Below are 21,526 nucleotides of genomic sequence, written 5' to 3'. Positions count from 1 at the left end.
GGACATTGGACATTGAGTGGTGCAAGACCAAAAGTTAGTACTAGTGCTCAATGGATGTGCTGTCCGATACTAAAGTCATGAGTAAACTGTGGCAAATTTGCATTCCAGCAGAGCGTGCATATTTGTCATAGTGTGCATGGTGTGCTAATTTTGTTGAACATTGTTTATGAAAGAAACCAATGAGATTTTGTTCAGCTTATGAGTTTCTTTATCAGAGAACACATTCTGCATATTTCTTTCAGGAGGAAGATTGATCTCACTGAACAGGATAAGTCTGGAGGGTGTCACTTTCAATACAGCTGTGAATATTGTACAGAACTCACCAGAAGAAGTAGAGTTGATTGTTTCTCAACCTAAAGGTTTGTAAGAACTCATGATTTCAAAAGGGTTTTATTCAAAACCTGCATTTAATCCTCTGCTTGACCTGTATCACATTCCCCTGGGTCAGTTCTATATCTCCATTCTTATTTCTAAACCCCACCCAAAAACCCCCTACATTTCTCAAACACTGCCCCCATGATATGCCTCAATCCTCTAGCCAAAGTTCCACAGGTTTGTGAACCCCAGCTTCAACTAAATCTGTGCTGTAACATCTTTGCTAGGTCCCTTCTGTCTGATTGCTGTATTCTATGCATTTTCATCATCCCATGTCACAGACATCAGGACAGCCTAGCCCTAGGCCATTATCTTAATCTCAACAATATATTCCAAACACCTTCCTTTTCGCTCATATCTTCTGACTCCTGAACTCAATATCAAATTCCAAACCTTGTCCAGATCTCTGTCTCACCAGCAATTCTGCCTTCATTCACCTGAATCCTTCCCCAACTCCTTGCCTCCAGTTCTAACACCATTGCATGCCCTAAATCATTTATCTCTGCACGCATCCCAAATATCTACTCAACCCCTTAGTTCTAGACATACCTCTTGTGCCTGTCACTGCACCTTTCTTTCTGCACAAGCCCAATCCCACACCTTTCTCTTCCGCCAGCCCTGAATCCATCTATTGAAACCTGCTGATGTTCTCACTGTTTGTTGGCAGGAACATTGGAGGGAGTGCTGACCAAAAGCAACAGTCTCAGCTCAGGGATCTCAGCTACAGGGAGTGAACGAAGCAGCCACGCCTCTTACTCTATGGAGCCAGGGAGCCATCTTGAGCATCACACCAAAGAACAAGTGAGCTGTCATGGCCCCGCAACAAGTCAAAATTCTCACATAAAAGAACAGTGGGCGAATCGTGAATCTCAAGCAAGTCATGACTCTCACACTGAAGAATGGTGCAGTAGCCCCGCCTTATCTTCTCAGGGGCTGGAGCTGAATACATCCATCTTGGAAGGTGTGCTGTCTCGGGCGTTGGACTCCGGACGGAGCTCTGTGGATCCTGCGCATTCACGGAGTCGCACTGTTAACAAGGTAACGGCCTGAGCTGATTGTCAATTGTCTTGCTCTTAAACATTGATATAATTAATCTGTTAACTTCCCTTTCCCCTCTACCTCGGTAAAAAACAGTTCTCCAAATATTTAAACAAAGAGAGCTCCTCCCAGGTGTCAATTACTAATAGAATGTCTGTATTTCTGTACTAATAAGATTGCAATACATACTCAAACTAACCTTTGGTTCAGTAGTGGGTTAATCACTTAGGGTTCCTTGATTCTATTCTATGGTAATGCATTTTACTCTGTACCAGTAGCCATTAACCCTGACCATTATACATGTAGTGTACTCTCTGAAGGGCAAATGTAGATAAGAGCAAGACTTTGGTCTGAGGATCAGTCTTTAACCAGGGCACATGAAGAACATCACAATGAGTCTTCACCTCTGGTACATGATGAGCAAGTATTACTCCATGACCACTAACTGGAAGATATATTTTAAAAACATACAGGCTATTCATAAAGGTGTTTTATAATACGTAAAGTAGTACTTCTGTAATACTGTTTTACATACCCTTACATACCCTTACATTCCTTTGAGAAGTCCCAAAACATCAAAATGGCAATGTTAGGAGATTCGTTCTATGCAGTCATGTGCAGTTCTTTCTATACCAATGGAAAGGACTGTGCCCTCTTTTACTTTTACTTATATGGAATTTCTGTTTCTGGCTTATTTACAAAAGTATGTAAGCATACCAAAAAAAAAGTACTCCTGTAGTATTACTTTCCATACTCATAAATGCTTTTTTCATTCACCCCCACTGACAGCTAGTGTATTCCGGACTCACTGAGCGTAACCTCTCCTTATGGACACGCCCATACACAAGAACCCTCCTCGCAGGTGCAGTCAAATCACAGCTTATCACCTGAACATGATAAAGAAGCTTCACCATAACCGCTATGATCAAGCTTCCTTCGGTTACCCCTCAGACACACAAGGATCAAACATAATTCAAGCAAAATGGAGAGCAGGTTTCACCCCAGATAGGTGGACAGGACACTTCTTCTCAGTTACATGAAAAGCAAAGTTCACTCCAGGTACAGGAATAGAAAACATCACTCGAAGAAGAACTGCATGCATCCAGTGGAAGCATAGGCACAGTGACCTACCTGACGTCCACTGTTCATTGGCATTATTCATATTAAAATTCCCTCTCTACATGCAACAGGAACTTGAACAAAATGGTATTACACCTTGGAACTAGTAGTATATACTTTTAAGTAGCCTGTATATAATACATAATGTGGCATGCACTGTGTTACTGCCATTTTGATGTAACACCACTTGCTTGATGTGACCTTTCAGCATCAGTGATGTGGTAAAACGTAATCATTGGATGTGAAACTATTGTCTATTAACACATTAATGTGATGGTAACGGTTTTATCACTCCTTATGACACATTTAAGCCCACAATACTTAAATTGGTGGGTACAGCCATATGAAAACTGTATTTCTGCTGTCAACGTTACCTCTAGATGTAAGATTGGGTCTAAATGGCATCCATAGTGATGTACACACTGCTGTGCTATACCACTTTATGATCTAATTTGCTGTGCTATACCACTTTATGATCTAATTTGGAAGCACCAATAATACAACCAACAAGTCATATGCGACTGCCTGTGCCTTCTGTGTGAGGGACACTAGTGGCATATATGGTGGTCTATCACGTTGCATGGTATTCAGGGCAGTAGAAAGAGTGACTGTCAATACTGTGTTGCTCAACTTAACACTGTGAAAATGGTGCACTTTATGCACCCACCATCAGTGACGCATTAAGTATTGTACAAACTCTGCTGACTACTCAGGAACGGTGAACTCAACAAATGCTTTTCACAGAAATTCCAGAACATAGGTACACATGCACTAAAAATTGATTTGCAAAAAGTCATCACAAATTGTGCACCAACTTTTTGTGAATCAGTTCTGATTTTGCAAACTGACCTAATAGGTCGGTTTGTAAAATCACCTTTCAAAGTGGATGGCAATTTGACCTAGCTCATGAGTATTCATGACATAGGTGGCAAATGTTGACTCACGCCCATCAGAGGTCCTCACAGGTATATTGTCCTGCTGTGGTCAGCAGACTACCATGTCTGTGAACGTATTTAAATAAAGTTAAAAAAAATTAAATGCAGCTCGTTTTCCTCAAAAGCAATGGTCCTGTATTCAAGGAAAAGTTTTACTATTTAAATAAAAGTTTAAGAGTTTAAAGCTTCCCTGAACTAATGTCATCTCTCGAACTATTAATTTTCTTTCACAAAGAGTAAGAGGTGTAAGGAGACCTCTTCCCCTCTGCAAATGGGTTGCTACCTCCTTTGAGAATTCGGTAACATATCAATGGTTTGCGACCAAAAGCGTGGTAATTGAAACATCATAGCGTTCTGAAGAGACGCCCTAAACACACTCCTTCCAAATTGCATTTCATAAACCATTTCTAGACACATTCAGTTACTGAATTGAAGATTGTGTTTAGTACATTTATAAAAGCCAATGCTTAGATTGTACATCTCGATTGGCCATCAATGGTTATTAAGCAGCAGTAAATTTCTAGTCGCAAAGTCTTCCAAGCATCAAATCAGGGTACAAAGTTCTAAATGCTTGACTGTGCTTTTTTAGATGTGTTTATTTTTAGGGTGTAATTCGTAGTTTCAAACTTGAATGCATAGCAGTGTGAAACAAGTATGGGCTGATGGATAAACTGGCAGTGTTCACTGTGCTCTTCATAAAATTCAAAACAAACAAAAGTAGATTTTTTTCCAAGCACGATTTAATATTATTTCTTTACTTTTGGGAAGTGGCCTAAGGACCACTGCTAAATACTGTGTGGCTCAACTTAACATTGAAAAAATGTGGTTGGAATGTATGATTTCAAAGTGGTGCACTTTGCGCCCCTACATCAATGATGCTTTAAGCATTGTGCATCTTTGCAAACAACTCAGGAGCGGTGAACTCCAAAAATATTTTTCATAGAAATTCCAGAACATAGAGACAGACGTACTAAAAATGTATTCGCAAAAAGTCATCACGAATTTCGCACCAACTTTGTGCACAATTCAGCAGAGCTGCTAGAGATTTAACAGGAGACAAGTTGCTCATTTCAATGGCCTCTCCACTTCTTAACAGGGCTGTTGCACTTTAGGTGGGATCTTCTGAGCAATACCCAGAAGGACTGCTATACAGGGGTGAGCTGGGATCATAAATTGGCCTGGGCACACTAAAAAAAAAGTGGCCCACTTTTGCGTATTGCCTTTCTGTAAAACAGCGACGTTTTATGAAAAGAAAGGGAGTGGGGGGCTTGTTTTAATAACTTCACTTAGATAAAAAAATATACAAAGATTAGTTTACACTGCTGAGCCACACATGAATGCAAGTGAGATCACTTCTGCTCAGGCCCCTTGCCCCCGCTCAAGCAGCATACATTAGTGGGCCGACCCAGCAAAAGAAAGGGAGTGATACCTCCACCCATCTGCCTCTAGAAAGGCCACTCAGACGCCAACTGTGCCGCTGGCGGCATCCTAACAGCACAGACAGCCCCCCCGGCTGCCCCAAAAAGCATCCCACAGCTAGAACTCGGCTACCGGCCCTTCGGCCATTTCCCGAGTGCCCGCGTTACCAATCTGACCCTGCTGCTATTCATTTAAAGTGACAGGTCATGCACATGATTGATTGATTGATTTTAAAACTTGTATAGCGCTTACTGTCACCCCACCGGTATCCTGGCGCTTCAGACTGTCAACTGGGCCACGATTGAATAGGTCACACCTGCCCAAGCCTAAATGACTCAAGCTAGGCCTTGGGAAAAAGCCAGGTTTTCAGGCTCCTGTGAACCTCTAGCAGGGCCCAAGCTCTGGGGGAGCTAAGGCTCTGGGGGAGTCCATTCCACAGCCGCGCACCGGCCACGCTGAAAGCTCTGCCTCCTAGCCTGGCCCGTTTGAACCTAGGCACCGTGAGTAGCGCAGCACTGGACGAACGGAGCTGCCTGGTGGGTTGGTACCAGGAAAACCTTTCCTGCATGGGAGCTGGCCCTAGCTTATGTACCGCTTTAAAAATCAGGCACAGGGATTTAAAGCGAATACGCTCCATCACCGGTAGCCAGTGCAGCTCTCGCAAGGCCAATGTTGTTGAGGAGCAACGTTGCCAACCGAGGGCAAGTTTAGCTGCTGCAGACAGGATTCTTTGGAGCCCCTGTAAGATGTATAATGGGGCCCCCAAATACAGCGAGTTACAATAATCCAGCCTGCTACCCACTATACTACTAACTACCTGTGTGCGTGCCTCTTTAGGTAGCAGGAGCAGTATTTTACACAGCATGCGTAATAAAGCAAAGCAGACATTGGCGTTCTGTGATTCCATCTGGAGATCCTTGTCATTCAGCACCCCCAGGTTGCGTACTCTGCTTGCCGGGGTTAACGGTTCCTCCTCTGGGGTTAGCCTAAATTCCAAAGAAAATTGTCTAAGAGGCCCACCCGAGGAGCAGTAGACCACCTCGGTCTTTCCTGCGTTAAACTGCAATGAGTTCCTGCTAAGCCAGTTGGCTGTCCTCCGCATGCATTCCAAGAGATACTGCATTGTCGCCTTCCAGAGAGAACGCCAACTGCGTATCGTCCGCATAGTTAACTGTGTAAATTCCGGCGAACTTTATAATAGGGAGCAGGGGCTGCATATAAATATTAAATAAAATAGGGCTGATCGCAGAGCCCTGCGTCACCCCGTGAGTGACTAAGGATTTACGGGCAGCAAAAGGAGCCAGCCTTACCACCTGCTGACATCCTGCCAGGTAGGAATGTAGCCATTGTAGTGCCCACCCCCTCACCCACAGATTCTGAAGTCTTTCCAATAGGATAAGATGGTTCACCGTATCGAATGCGGCCGACATATCGAGAAGCACTAACACAGTTGCATTACCGTTGTCGGCACGCATCCGAAGGTTATCCAACATTGTAACCAGGGCCGTCTCCGTCCCATGACCAGGACGGAAGCCAAACTGGTCTTTGTAAAGTAAGGAGTTTTCCTCCAGAAAGCCCGACAGTTCCCTACTAACTGTTTTCTCTAGAATCTTCACTGGGTAGGCCAGGAGAGAGATGGGCCTAAAATTGGCTGGTATTGATGGATCCAAGGAAGGCTTTTTATTCAGTGGGGTTACCACTGCCATTTTCCATTCTTCTGGGACCTCTCCTTTCTCCAGAGACTGATTACAAATCTGCCTCAGCCAAGGAAGAGTATCTCGACCAGAGGACTTCCATATTCTAGTGGAGAAGGGATCATTCAGCGAACCTGAGGATACACTCTCTACCACTCTCTACCAAACTATCAAATGCAGATTTTGGAAGGGTTTGAAAATTATTCAGAGAAGCCGGTTGTACTTGGTCTTCAGCTCCCATCTGTGCAGGATTGGGCTGTTCAGCCTCGCAGTGGCGCTGCTGTACCATCAGTAGGGCAGTTCCAGCTCCTTCCAGAAGTAATCTCACATTTTATTGGGCCAATTTTAGAAAGTCGAAGCAGGGCTGGGACACTTTTAGTGGGGCAAAACCAGGCCGATACTGATACAGTTTGAATGAGACAGTACATGCACCTTTGAAATGGGATGCTAAACATAATACCTGTTCCATTATGGCTGCCATGAGATCATTGTCTTGATAGACTCCTTCGCATCAAGCTTCAAGGTGTGGTCGCTGACTGTGCACGCATGATTAATATGGCCAATGCGGAATAGTTTTGAGTGATTATGGTAAATAGAGTGACTAGAGACTCGTATGTGGTCACATAGTCACAACTTAAGACATATCGAAAAAGATTAAGTATCTTACTCTCCTTTGTTTAACCGTTCCATCATGGCCGCCCTTTTTACAACTCCCTCGGATTAGTTTTCCTACTACCTGATAATTCTTACAATTACCTCGTATTCGGCTGCCTATCACTTTATATATGGCATGGCTAGCACGCAATGGTTCTAAGATTGGTGGCGTATTGCAGTTTGTATATATATATATTTATATATATATATATATATATATTTATACATATTTCGGTCATGTGCTGCAAGTGAAAGGTAAAAACATCCGGAAGTGCCGGGATCGGCACTCCCTGACCGTTGAGGCATGTGGAAGAGAGACGTGAACGCTCTAGAACGAAAGTAAGTGCGGTTGCCGGATGAGTAATTACATTTGTGGTAGTTTACTGAAGGTTACAGTTAGTAATGCGCCCATTTTGGTTTTCAGGAGATTATAGAATACATCGATTAGATCGAGTTGTGAGTATTTTCATGTATTTTTATGACTTCGTTCACGCTGTGGTGTGGAGATGGCAAAGTAGTGATTGATCAGTATTGATGATTTTACATGGCTGTGGTACTATTTTATGTTACAGGGTACCAAACTCTCACGATTTTCATACAGGAGTGAGTCAAATAACTTGTAAGTATGAGGTTTACTGTGGTTTAGGTCACTGACCCATGTGGTTATTCAGAACTGTTATGTATAATAGGTAGATGGTCTGTTTGGTTTGTTTTTTAGATTCGAAAAATATTTCAGCCTTTGGGGCCTCACGTCCACCGGCTGGTGGTTAGTGGTAAGACCTTGATGTGTTGTATATAGTGTACATTGGGCACTTTTGGTGGTGGTTTTCAATGGTTTTTAATTGGTCTTCACGTCACTTGATTTGTTTGTTTTCCTTTATGGTGATTAGACGATTTTTGGAATGCAAGGTTTCTGTATAAATGTAAAATATATTTTTATGTGTATATTCATTTGTAGATATATTCTGTGCAACTGGTCCTGAGGATGGTCCTATGGATTTAGTAACCGAGAAGGACCGAAACGCCGACGCCTGACGCCGCTCTGCTTTTATTAATATCATTTGATGTTATACAAAATTATATGACTGAGATATACTTTATTGTACACGGTATTTCAGTTCATCCATGTAGAGAGCAGAAGGTGTTGTATACTACTGAAAATTAATGATTTATAGTAGTATTGTGTTGCCAGGTCTGAATGTTTGAGAAACTAATTTTTGATATGATATTCGTAGGAATAATTCTTTTGAAAAATAATAAACAGTATTAAAAACTGTATTTACCTTGCTTTCAGTTAAATGATTGATCACTTTTTGCGACAATACTAATCATTGAAATTGGTTAAAACGATTCCTTTGAGGACAATTGTTTATTTGTTATTAAACATGTAATGAGACAGCATCACAACTACGGGAGCTAAGCTTTTAAGCTGATAGTGTCAGAATGTCTCAGCAGAAATTATATACTTTCAATGAAACAGTACAGGACGTTCTCTGCAAGATTGCGGCTCTCTTGATTCAGTAGTACTACAAAATCTATGAAGGATTGCTATACTCTTAATAATTGCATTACATCTCAGACAGCTCTACCAAAATATGGGGAACATCCTTTACAACGCGGATGTTATCCCGCAGTACTGTTACGACGCGTCTTTTACAATGCAAGTCGTAACCACGACTTGCGCTGGAGGGCGCTCAAGGACAAGGAATAGTAGATTTACTATTCCAACACCTCCCCTACTGTACGTAGGCTGGTGTTGGAATAGTAAATTTAACTATTCTAAATCCAGCACCCCTACAGCGCAAGTCGTGGTAACGACTTGCGTTGTAAAAAACGTGTTGTAACGGTAAACGTGGTAATACCACGCGTTGTACCGTCGTACATCCAAACAATGCCTGTTCTGTCTCAATAAATCTCAAACTGTTTCAGACTGGTGCCTGCTCTGTCTCATTAAATCTCTTTTGTACCGCTTTTGGCCGCCATAAGTGTGGCAGGGTATGCTCAGACGTGAGTCCCTTACTCACTTTGCCACTGGATTCAAGCAAGCCGGGCTGAAGACGGCTGCAATGCCAGAAACCGCTCCTCGGTAGCTTGTTTCCGGTCCAGGGAAGACATGGCTTGGCAGTTCGGGCTGGACTGTTCCTATGAGGCACAGGGTCGGACTGATTTGCGTATAGCCATGTCTGAACTGGGGTGGTAGAGTGGGCTAAAGAACGGTGATGGATTAAACCCAGATCTTTTGACTGGGTGTGAGTGTTTGATTGGTTCAGATGCTCCGTCCATTACCACCCCCTTTTGTACCGCTTTTGGCCGCCATAAGTGTGGCAGGGTATGCTCAGACGTGAGTCCCTTGCTCACTTTGCCACTGGATTCAAGCAATCCGGGCTGAAGACGGCTGCAATGCCAGAAACCGGTCCTCGGAAGCTTGTTTCCGGTCCAGGGAAGACATGGCTTGGCAGTTCGGGCTGGACTGTTCCCATGAGGCACAGGGTCGGACTGATTTGCGTATAGCCATGTATGAACTGGGGTGGCAGAGTGGGCTAAAGAACGGTGATGGATTAAACCCAGATCTTTTGACTGGGTGTGAGTGTTTGATTGGTTCAGATGCTCCGTCCATTACCACCCCCTTTTGTACCGTCATTAAATCTCTAGCAGCTCTGCTGAGAGGTGCCTGTGCTGAAAATTGCCTCTTCTGTCTCATTACATCTCTAGCAGATCTTCTGAGAGGTGCCTGTTCTATGGAATTAAATCTCTAGCAGCTCTGCCAAGATGTGACTGCTCCTTCTCATTTAATCTCTAGCAGCTCTGTTGGGAGGTGCCTGTGCTGAGAGTTGCCTCTTCTGTCTCATTACATCTCTAGCAGCTCTGCTGAGAGGTGCTTCTTCTGCCGCACTACATCTGTAGCAGCTCTTTTGAGAGGTGCCTGTTCTGTCTCATTGAATCTCTAGAAGCTCTGCCAAGAGGTGCCTGTTCTGTCTCATTGAATCTCTATCAGCTCTGCTGAGAGGTACCTGTTCTGTCCCATTAAAATTGTAGGGCCTTGTCGGAAATGGCCCACCCTGTTCCCACCAGTAAAGCACCTTACTAATGAGCATTAGTGTAGACTGAATTTCAGGTATAAACTTAATGATGACAAGTCATTGCTTTGTCCTATTTAAAGTGTTGCAGCTTTACAAAGTGGTTTTATTCATTGTCTCATTAAAAGTGTAGCAGTCCCCCTGAAAAAGGGAGCTAGTTTCTTACATTTCCACCAATGTGTACTGCACCTGCTTAAGGTTGTAAAGTGTAGTTCAGACTCTATATTTTTTTCATCCCCTGGCCTCACTGTTGAGAAAACCTACACATTAAAATTCCATCTTCAGACTCATAGGGCCATATTTATGACCCTTGTGGCACAGGGCAGTGCAGCAAGTGAAGTCACCTTGCTGCGCTGCTCTTTGTCACAGGGAAAGAGCAGTGATGCGCTGTATTTATCCAATACTCGCATTCCTGTCCCTTCCCCTTGCGCTGGTGCTGTTTTGGTAGCCTAGCTCCAACGCAGGCACCCATGCACCATGTTGCCAGGGTGCCTGTATTGTAGACAGGACCGGACTGGCTACCGGGCGTTTTGGCAAGCTGCCGAGCTGGGGGTTGATATCGTTGATGGGGACCTGCGTGTGCTGAAAAAAATGTGTTATTTCGAAGCACATGCAGGGCTCCATCAACGAAATCAGCCCCCACCACAGTGAAATCAGCCCCCAGCTTGGCACAATGCCAAAACGCCCGGTAGCCAGTCCGGCCCGGATTGTAGACAGGATTGGTTTTGTGCAGGAAGGGGCACCTTCCTGCACAAAAACAATCCTGAGAGGCTTTTCCTCTTTCTTTGTGTGCTGCAGCACACATAGAAAGAGGAAAAGACAGGAAAAAATAAAGATATTTCTCCTCATTACACCTCACCTGGAGAAGAGTACCTTTTTGGCGCATTCCTAGGTTTATTTTGGTAAATCAGGGAATGTGTCAAAAACCATGGGAGTTACTTGGGCACACAACCCCCATGGAACGCCTCACTTGCCTAGAATAATGCAGTGCAGTGATTTGCGCTGCATTGCAATACTGCATATTTTTTAAGCCATTAAAAGCCACGCAAAGTGGCTTTGCGTAGTTTCAAAAACATGACTTTAGGTTTGTGTGGTGCAAGAGCGACACAAACTGGGTCATAAATATGGCCTATAGCCTCTCAAAATATGACACACAATGCATCTTGACACTCATACCCCACCCACTGATACTTTTCATTGTGAAAAAGACCCAGCTGTACTGACTTGGTCAATTCTGTTAAGAAATATTCCAGCACTGCCGAAGCATTTAATTTGTGCACTGGTTCAAATCAAGCCAGTTCATTTTGTTGTTAGAAAGACAGAAGATTGAGTGCCCAGTGCATAAAACACTAGGATAGAGCCACGTTTGATATGAATTGTTCAGCGCCAGCTGCATCTAGGTAGAATTTTGCGCTATTTACCAAACCCATGGGAAGTGTTTGCAAGATGTGGATCTTAGGAAGAGCAAGGCTTCAGTTAGTGGGGGTGCCAATGTTTTCCAACCTGGACGCTATTGGACCTAAGACTGGCCCTTTTACTTTTTTTGTTCATATACACAGATTAGTTTACACTGCTGAGCCACACATGAATGCAAGTGAGATCACTTCTGCTCAGGCCCCTTGCCCCCGCTCAAGCAGCATACATTAGTGGGCCGACCCAGCAAAAGAAAGGGAGTGATACCTCCACCCATCTGCCTCTAGAAAGGCCACTCAGACGCCAACTGTGCCGCTGGCGGCATCCTAACAGCACAGACAGCCCCCCCGGCTGCCCCAAAAAGCATCCCACAGCTAGAACTCGGCTACCGGCCCTTCGGCCATTTCCCGAGTGCCCGCGTTACCAATCTGACCCTGCTGCTATTCATTTAAAGTGACAGGTCATGCACATGATTGATTGATTGATTTTAAAACTTGTATAGCGCTTACTGTCACCCCACCGGTATCCTGGCGCTTCAGACTGTCAACTGGGCCACGATTGAATAGGTCACACCTGCCCAAGCCTAAATGACTCAAGCTAGGCCTTGGGAAAAAGCCAGGTTTTCAGGCTCCTGCGAACCTCTAGCAGGGCCCAAGCTCTGGGGGAGCTAAGGCTCTGGGGGAGTCCATTCCACAGCCGCGCACCGGCCACGCTGAAAGCTCTGCCTCCTAGCCTGGCCCGTTTGAACCTAGGCACCGTGAGTAGCGCAGCACTGGACGAACGGAGCTGCCTGGTGGGTTGGTACCAGGAAAACCTTTCCTGCATGGGAGCTGGCCCTAGCTTATGTACCGCTTTAAAAATCAGGCACAGGGATTTAAAGTGAATACGCTCCATCACCGGTAGCCAGTGCAGCTCTCGCAAGGCCAATGTTGTTGAGGAGCAACGTTGCCAACCGAGGGCAAGTTTAGCTGCTGCAGACGGGATTCTTTGGAGCCCCTGTAAGATGTATAATGGGGCCCCCAAATACAGCGAGTTACAATAATCCAGCCTGCTACCCACTATACTACTAACTACCTGTGTGCGTGCCTCTTTAGGTAGCAGGAGCAGTATTTTACACAGCATGCGTAATAAAGAAAAGCAGACATTGGCGTTCTTATTAGCCTGTGATTCCATCTGGAGATCCTTGTCATTCAGCACCCCCAGGTTGCGTACTCTGCTTGCCGGGGTTAACGGTTCCTCCTCTGGGGTTAGCCTAAATTCCAAAGGAAATTGTCTAAGAGGCCCACCCGAGGAGCAGTAGACCACCTCGGTCTTTCCTGCGTTAAACTGCAATGAGTTCCTGCTAAGCCAGTTGGCTGTCCTCCGCATGCATTCCAAGAGATACTGCATTGTCGCCTTCCAGAGAGAACGCCAACTGCGTATCGTCCGCATAGTTAACTGTGTAAATTCCGGCAAACTTTATAATAGGGAGCAGGGGCTGCATATAAATATTAAATAAAATAGGGCTGATCGCAGAGCCCTGCGGCACCCCGTGAGTGACTAAGGATTTACGGGCAGCAAAAGGAGCCAGCCTTACCACCTGCTGACATCCTGCCAGGTAGGATTGTAGCCATTCTAGTGCCCATCCCCTCACCCACAGATTCTGAAGTCTTTCCAATAGGATAAGATGGTTCACCGTATCGAATGTGGCCGACATATCGAGAAGCACTAACACAGTTGCATTACCGTTGTCGGCACGCATCCGAAGGTTATCCAACATTGTAACCAGGGCCGTCTCCGTCCCATGACCAGGACGGAAGCCAAACTGGTCTTTGTCAAGTAAGGAGTTTTCCTCCAGAAAGCCCGACAGTTCCCTACTAACTGTTTTCTCTAGAATCTTCACTGGGTAGGCCAGGAGAGAGATGGGCCTAAAATTGGCTGGTATTGATGGATCCAAGGAAGGCTTTTTAATCAGTGGGGTTACCACTGCCATTTTCCATTCTTCTGGGACCTCTCCTTTCTCCAGAGACTGATTACAAATCTGCCTCAGCCAAGGAAGAGTATCTCGGCCAGAGGACTTCCATATTCTAGTGGGGAAGGGATCATTCAGCGAACCTGAGGATACACTCTCTACCAAACTATCAAATGCAGATTTTGGAAGGGTTTGAAAATTATTCAGAGAAGCCGGTTGTACTTGGTCTTCAGCTCCCATCTGTGCAGGATTGGGCTGTTCAGCCTCGCAGTGGCGCTACTGTACCATCAGTAGGGCAGTTCCAGCTCCTTCCAGAAGTAATCTCACATTTTATTGGGCCAATTTTAGAAAGTCGAAGCAGGGCTGGGACACTTTTAGTGGGGCAAAACCAGCCCGATACTGATACAGTTTGAATGAGACAGTACATGCACCTTTGAAATGGGATGCTAAACATAATACCTGTTCCATTATGGCTGCCATGAGATCATTGTCTCAATGATCTAGAGACACAATACCCGATAAGGACTAACAAATGATAATATTGATCATTACAAGACTGTTGATGGGAATCCTATACCAGGGGTGACTCACGTTACTGGTTCTTCACATCTTGTGTTTTGGTTTGTTAGTATTATTGTGTTCGTACCCTTGTACTATTGATAAGGTGATGACGAGCAGAGGATTACGGTTGAATCCATAATTAGACCCCTATGTTTGTAGTTGTTTGTCAGTTCCAGCTCCTTCCAGAAGTAATCTCACATTTTATTGGGCCAATTTTAGAAAGTCGAAGCAGGGCTGGGACACTTTTAGTGGGGCAAAACCAGCCCGTTACTGATACAGTTTGAATGAGACAGTACATGCACCTTTGAAATGGGATGCTAAACATAATACCTGTTCCATTATGGCTGCCATGAGATCATTTTCTTGATAGACTCCTTCGCATCAAGCTTCAAGGTGTGGTCGCTGACTGTGCACGCATGATTAATATGGCCAATGCGGAATAGTTTTGAGTGACTATGGTAAATAGAGTGACTAGAGACTCGTATGTGGTCACATAGTCGCAACTTAAGACATATCGAAAAAGATTAAGTATCTTACTCTCCTTTGTTTAACCGTTCCATCATGGCCGCCCTTTTTACAACTCCCTCGGATTAGTTTTCCTACTACCTGATAATTCTTACAATTACCTCGTATTCGGCTGCCTATCACTTTATATATGGCATGGCTAGCACGCAATGGTTCTAAGATTGGTGGCGTATTGCAGTTTGTATATATATATATTTATATATATATATATATATATATTTATACATATTTCGGTCATGTGCTGCAAGTGAAAGGTAAAAACATCCGGAAGTGCCGGGATCGGCACTCCCTGACCGTTGAGGCATGTGGAAGAGAGACGTGAACGCTCTAGAACGAAAGTAAGTGCGGTTGCCGGATGAGTAATTACATTTGTGGTAGTTTACTGAAGGTTACAGTTAGTAATGCGCCCGTTTTGGTTTTCAGGAGATTATAGAATACATCGATTAGATCGAGTTGTGAGTATTTTCATGTATTTTTATGACTTCGTTCACGCTGTGGTGTGGAGATGGCAAAGTAGTGATTGATCAGTATTGATGATTTTACATGGCTGTGGTACTATTTTATGTTACAGGGTACCAAACTCTCACGATTTTCATACAGGAGTGAGTCAAATAACTTGTAAGTATGAGGTTTACTGTGGTTTAGGTCACTGACCCATGTGGTTATTCAGAACTGTTATGTATAATAGGTAGATGGTCTGTTTGGTTTGTTTTTTAGATTCGAAAAATATTTCAGCCTTTGGGGCCTCACGTCCACCGGCTGGTGGTTAGTGGTAAGACCTTGATGTGTTGTATATAGTGTACATTGGGCACTTTTGGTGGTGGTTTTCAATGGTTTTTAATTGGTCTTCACGTCACTTGATTTGTTTGTTTTCCTTTATGGTGATTAGACGATTTTTGGAATGCAAGGTTTCTGTATAAATGTAAAATATATTTTTATGTGTATATTCATTTGTAGATATATTCTGTGCAACTGGTCCTGAGGATGGTCCTATGGATTTAGTAACCGAGAAGGACCGAAACGCCGACGCCTGACGCCGCTCTGCTTTTATTAATATCATTTGATGTTATACAAAATTATATGACTGAGATATACTTTATTGTACACGGTATTTCAGTTCATCCATGTAGAGAGCAGAAGGTGTTGTATACTACTGAAAATTAATGATTTATAGTAGTATTGTGTTGCCAGGTCTGAATGTTTGAGAAACTAATTTTTGATATGATATTCGTAGGAATAATTCTTTTGAAAAATAATAAACAGTATTAAAAACTGTATTTACCTTGCTTTCAGTTAAATGATTGATCACTTTTTGCGACAATACTAATCATTGAAATTGGTTAAAACGATTCCTTTGAGGACAATTGTTTATTTGTTATTAAACATGTAATGAGACAGCATCACAACTACGGGAGCTAAGCTTTTAAGCTGATAGTGTCAGAATGTCTCAGCAGAAATTATATACTTTCAATGAAACAGTACAGGACGTTCTCTGCAAGATTGCGGCTCTCTTGATTCAGTAGTACTACAAAATCTATGAAGGATTGCTATACTCTTAATAATTGCATTACATCTCAGACAGCTCTACCAAAATATGGGGAACATCCTTTACAACGCGGATGTTATCCCGCAGTACTGTTACGACGCGTCTTTTACAATGCAAGTCGTAACCACGACTTGCGCTGGAGGGCGCTCAAGGACAAGGAATAGTAGATTTACTATTCTAACACCTCCCCTACTGTACGTAGGCTGGTGTTGGAATAGTAAATTTAACTATTCTAAATCCAGCACCCCTACAGCGCAAGTCGTGGTAACGACTTGCGTTGTAAAAAACGTGTTGTAACGGTACACGTGGTAATACCACGCGTTGTACCGTCGTACATCCAAACAATGCCTGTTCTGTTTCAATAAATCTCAAACTGTTCTTCTGATAGGTGCCTGCTCTGTCTCATTAAATCTCTTTTGTACCGCTTTTGGCCGCCATAAGTGTGGCAGGGTATGCTCGGACGTGAGTCCCTTACTCACTTTGCCACTGGATTCAAGCAAGCCGGGCTGAAGATGGCTGCAATGCCAGAAACCGCTCCTCGGTAGCTTGTTTCCGGTCCAGGGAAGACATGGCTTGGCAGTTCGGGCTGGACTGTTCCTATGAGGCACAGGGTCGGACTGATTTGCGTATAGCCATGTCTGAACTGGGGTGGCAGAGTGGGCTAAAGAACGGTGATGGATTAAACCCAGATCTTTTGACTGGGTGTGAGTGTTTGATTGGTTCAGATGCTCCGTCCATTACCACCCCCTTTTGTACCGCTTTTGGCCGCCATAAGTGTGGCAGGGTATGCTCAGACGTGAGTCCCTTGCTCACTTTGCCACTGGATTCAAGCAATCCGGGCTGAAGACGGCTGCAATGCCAGAAACCGGTCCTCGGAAGCTTGTTTCCGGTCCAGGGAAGACATGGCTTGGCAGTTCGGGCTGGACTGTTCCCATGAGGCACAGGGTCGGACTGATTTGCGTATAGCCATGTCTGAACTGGGGTGGCAGAGTGGGCTAAAGAACGGTGATGGATTAAACCCAGATCTTTTGACTGGGTGTGAGTGTTTGATTGGTTCAGATGCTCCGTCCATTACCACCCCCTTTTGTACCGTCATTAAATCTCTAGCAGCTCTGCTGAGAGGTGCCTGTGCTGAAAATGGCCTCTTCTGTCTCATTACATCTCTAGCAGATCTTCTGAGAGGTGCCTGTTCTATGGAATTAAATCTCTAGCAGCTCTGCCAAGATGTGACTGCTCCTTCTCATTTAATCTCTAGCAGCTCTGTTGGGAGGTGCCTGTGCTGAGAGTTGCCTCTTCTGTCTCATTACATCTCTAGCAGCTCTGCTGAGAGGTGCTTCTTCTGCCGCACTACATCTGTAGCAGCTCTTTTGAGAGGTGCCTGTTCTGTCTCATTGAATCTCTAGAAGCTCTGCCAAGAGGTGCCTGTTCTGTCTCATTGAATCTCTATCAGCTCTGCTGAGAGGTACCTGTTCTGTCCCATTAAAATTGTAGGGCCTTGTCGGAAATGGCCCACCCTGTTCCCACCAGTAAAGCACCTTACTAATGAGCATTAGTGTAGACTGAATTTCAGGTATAAACTTAATGATGACAAGTCATTGCTTTGTCCTATTTAAAGTGTTGCAGCTTTACAAAGTGGTTTTATTCATTGTCTCATTAAAAGTGTAGCAGTCCCCCTGAAAAAGGGAGCTAGTTTCTTACATTTCCACCAGTGTGTACTGCACCTGCTTAAGGTTGTAAAGTGTAGTTCAGACTCTATATTTTTTTCATCCCCTGGCCTCACTGTTGAGAAAACCTACACATTAAAATTCCATCTTCAGACTCATAGGGCCATATTTATGACCCTTGTGGCACAGGGCAGTGCAGCAAGTGAAGTCACCTTGCTGCGCTGCTCTTTGTCACAGGGAAAGAGCAGTGATGCGCTGTATTTATCCAATACAGCGCATTCCTGTCCCTTCCCCTTGCGCTGGTGCTGTTTTGGTAGCCTAGCTCCAACGCAGGCACCCATGCACCATGTTGCCAGGGTGCCTGTATTGTAGACAGGACCGGACTGGCTACCGGGCGTTTTGGCAAGCTGCCGAGCTGGGGGTTGATATCGTTGATGGGGACCTGCGTGTGCTGAAAAAAATGTGTTATTTCGAAGCACATGCAGGTCTCCATCAACGAAATCAGCCCCCACCACAGTGAAATCAGCCCCCAGCTCGGCACAATGCCAAAACGCCCGGTAGCCAGTCCGGCCCGGATTGTAGACAGGATTGGTTTTGTGCAGGAAGGGGCACCTTCCTGCACAAAAACAATCCTGAGAGGCTTTTCCTCTTTCTTTGTGTGCTGCAGCACACATAGAAAGAGGAAAAGACAGGAAAAAATAAAGATATTTCTCCTCATTACACCTCACCTGGAGAAGAGTACCTTTTTGGCGCATTCCTAGGTTTATTTTGGTAAATCAGGGAATGTGTCAAAAACCATGGGAGTTACTTGGGCACACAACCCCCATGGAACGCCTCACTTGCCTAGAATAATGCAGTGCAGTGATTTGCGCTGCGTTGCAATACTGCATATTTTTTTAAGCCATTAAAAGCCACGCAAAGTGGCTTTGCGTGGTTTCAAAAACATGACTTTAGGTTTGTGTGGTGCAAGAGCGACACAAACTGGGTCATAAATATGGCCTATAGCCTCTCAAAATATGACACACAATGCATCTTGACACTCATACCCCACCCACTGATACTTTTCATTGTGAAAAAGACCCAGCTGTACTGACTTGGTCAATTCTGTTAAGAAATATTCCAGCACTGCCGAAGCATTTAATTTGTGCACTGGTTCAAATCAAGCCAGTTCATTTTGTTGTTAGAAAGACAGAAGATTGAGTGCCCAGTGCATAAAACACTAGGATAGAGCCACGTTTTATATGAATTGTTCAGCGCCAGCTGCATCTAGGTAGAATTTTGCGCTATTTACCAAACCCATGGGAAGTGTTTGCAAGAGGTGGATCTTAGGAAGAGCAAGGCTTCAGTTAGTGGGGGTGCCAATGTTTTCCCACCTGGACGCTATTGGACCTAAGACTGGCCCTTTTACTTTTTTAGTTCAAAAACTTCTATAAAGCTTTCAATAAGTGAAAGACAAAACATAAAGAGGAAGAACATGGCGATAGGGGTGAACTGGAGAACCAGAAGCAGGCCTGGCAAAAATGCTCAAACCACCCCCGCCGTCTTCTCGCGCTATCTCTCTCTTTCCATCCATTCTCTCGTTCCTCTTCCTCCTGTCTCTCTTCTCCATCAATGATCGTTTTCTCTCTACCTCCCTTCTCCCTCTTGAAGCCTCTCTTGCCTGCTCCTGGAGCCGGAGAAAGTGTCAAATAGTCCAGGAGCAGCCCTGGGCTTTCAAAACCTGCCTCTAAAGGCTCCAGCCCACCAGGGAAATGCCCAGTGGAATAAAAGGCCTGTCCAGCCCTGCATGCCAGGTCCTCTGAATCAACAGAAATTCAGAATGCTGGCCAATGCAAATGAGGCTTATTAGAGTATGGACTGCGAATAGCGCTGTGTATTATACAAAAGTGCACCCTGTATAGTAAGTAAATACTAGCAGTAAATGCACTACTCCACCCTCTACGTCAAACACACTGCCCTGCAGCCATTACAATATATACAGTGATAGTATACTCATGCCGTACTCCCTGTTGGATACACACTAGCCTTCGTTGTACTTTTGTCGAGAGGAATGAATTTGCACAATGCTGTATACACTGTATAAGATACATCTGCTATTTTCAAATTTGTGTAGCCACAGTATGGTATCCTCTGATAATGTAATGTACACAGAGTAATGTAAGCATTGCCTATAACACATTTACTTTATAGTGTTGTACATAAGGTATGACATACACACCGCCTGGATATCTAATGTTGGATCCACTTTATGATCTAGAGATGCACTTACAGTATTTATGGTGCTGTACCCACTGAATGACTTTCTTCTAGTGTTCTAACCATCTCATAATATACTCTGTGAGTATAGTCAGTGCCTTCTGCCAATATTTAATTTATGTGTTTTTTCGGGGTCATAGGAGGAACCGTCGCGTTCTGACGTGAAGCCTGGAGAGCGATATGGTGTGACGTTAGTGAAGGAAGATGGAAGCCTGGGAGTCAGCGTCACAGTGAGTGTGCACTCGATAAAGCAAGACCATGCATTCAGTGATGTCTCACCTACCTTGACTACCTAGCACCTAACACTCTGTGCATCAGAGTTAATCCTGAACACATTGATTTGAGTCTTTACAAACACAGCCAAAGACAATGCCAAAGAGAACCTACTACTCAATTAGCGCTTATCAATTATTTCAAGGACTAGACAACCTAGTCTAAACATATTAAAATGACGTCGATTGAAAAGAACTATGTAAATATTGAGTGATTTAAAAAATGTCTATGATGATGGTGCACAATTTGGACTAATGTAAAAAAATTGAAAGGTTTAGTGGAATTTTCAATGACCTAAATTAACCAATTAACCAATTGCTTAGCCTGCAACTCACCCACGTTTCGCAGCATTGCAAGCATCAGGAGCGGATATGTATCAACAACAAACATTGTCTTTCCGGTGTCAGAGTTGCCCAATGTATGTGCTATGAGAACAGAGAGCATATACTAAAAAATTAAGAACAGTAACCGTGACGATATATTTATGTTGACAAGGTATAAAGGTGTGTAAATATGGAAGTAAATTTCTGAAAATCTTTACTTACCCCTATATGCGTACATTCCATGTATTTTAGTAGGCAATGTTTAGCTCATGATATGATTGCACTTCAATATTTTTTTTAATATTTTGGTAGTACCTCATGAGCTGTCATCTGAGTTGCCTGACTCAATGTAAGTCTCTTACCAGATGTAATGTGAGGTAAAGATGGTTTTGGAGATCTTTTTCTGCTAAAATTATTTATATGGTCCCAGCACATCCTTTGGGATACTTCAAAGTTCTAACACCGGAGAGTACATTAATGCACAAGTCCACTTATGTCCTGGAGGCTTTAGAATGTATAGCTTCTACCTTTTGGTGCAGACCCCACCAAAATACATAGCTGTCCCTTTTATCATTGACGCTTGACCGTTCCTCTGAGATAACAGCGTTGGGGAGTTTACCATGGGTATGCTTGCATTAATTACTGTTTTCCTGATAGCCAATCCATATAGCTATTGGGGCTGGAATCGAATGTACGTCTTTCG

At 43.9% G+C, this 21,526-nt stretch overlaps 1 protein-coding gene across 1 annotated transcript in view; it reads left to right on the top strand.

The window, feature by feature from the left end:
* FRMPD2 (FERM and PDZ domain containing 2) overlaps window positions 1-21,526 on the top strand; it is a 446,136-nt gene that overhangs the window by 134,881 nt on the left and 289,729 nt on the right. The window contains exons 19-21 of the mRNA XM_078640972.1: window positions 243-359; window positions 1,043-1,413; window positions 20,368-20,457. Coding sequence (XP_078497098.1) covers window positions 243-359; window positions 1,043-1,413; window positions 20,368-20,457 — 578 coding nt within the window. The remainder of the gene's footprint in view (window positions 1-242; window positions 360-1,042; window positions 1,414-20,367; window positions 20,458-21,526) is intronic.

The sequence above is a fragment of the Lissotriton helveticus genome, chromosome 5_1 (genome assembly GCF_964261635.1).
Source record: "Lissotriton helveticus chromosome 5_1, aLisHel1.1, whole genome shotgun sequence".
Classification (NCBI taxonomy): domain Eukaryota; kingdom Metazoa; phylum Chordata; class Amphibia; order Caudata; family Salamandridae; genus Lissotriton; species Lissotriton helveticus.
Note: the sequence above shows the minus strand (reverse complement) of the source record. Positions and strands in the feature narration are given on the sequence as shown.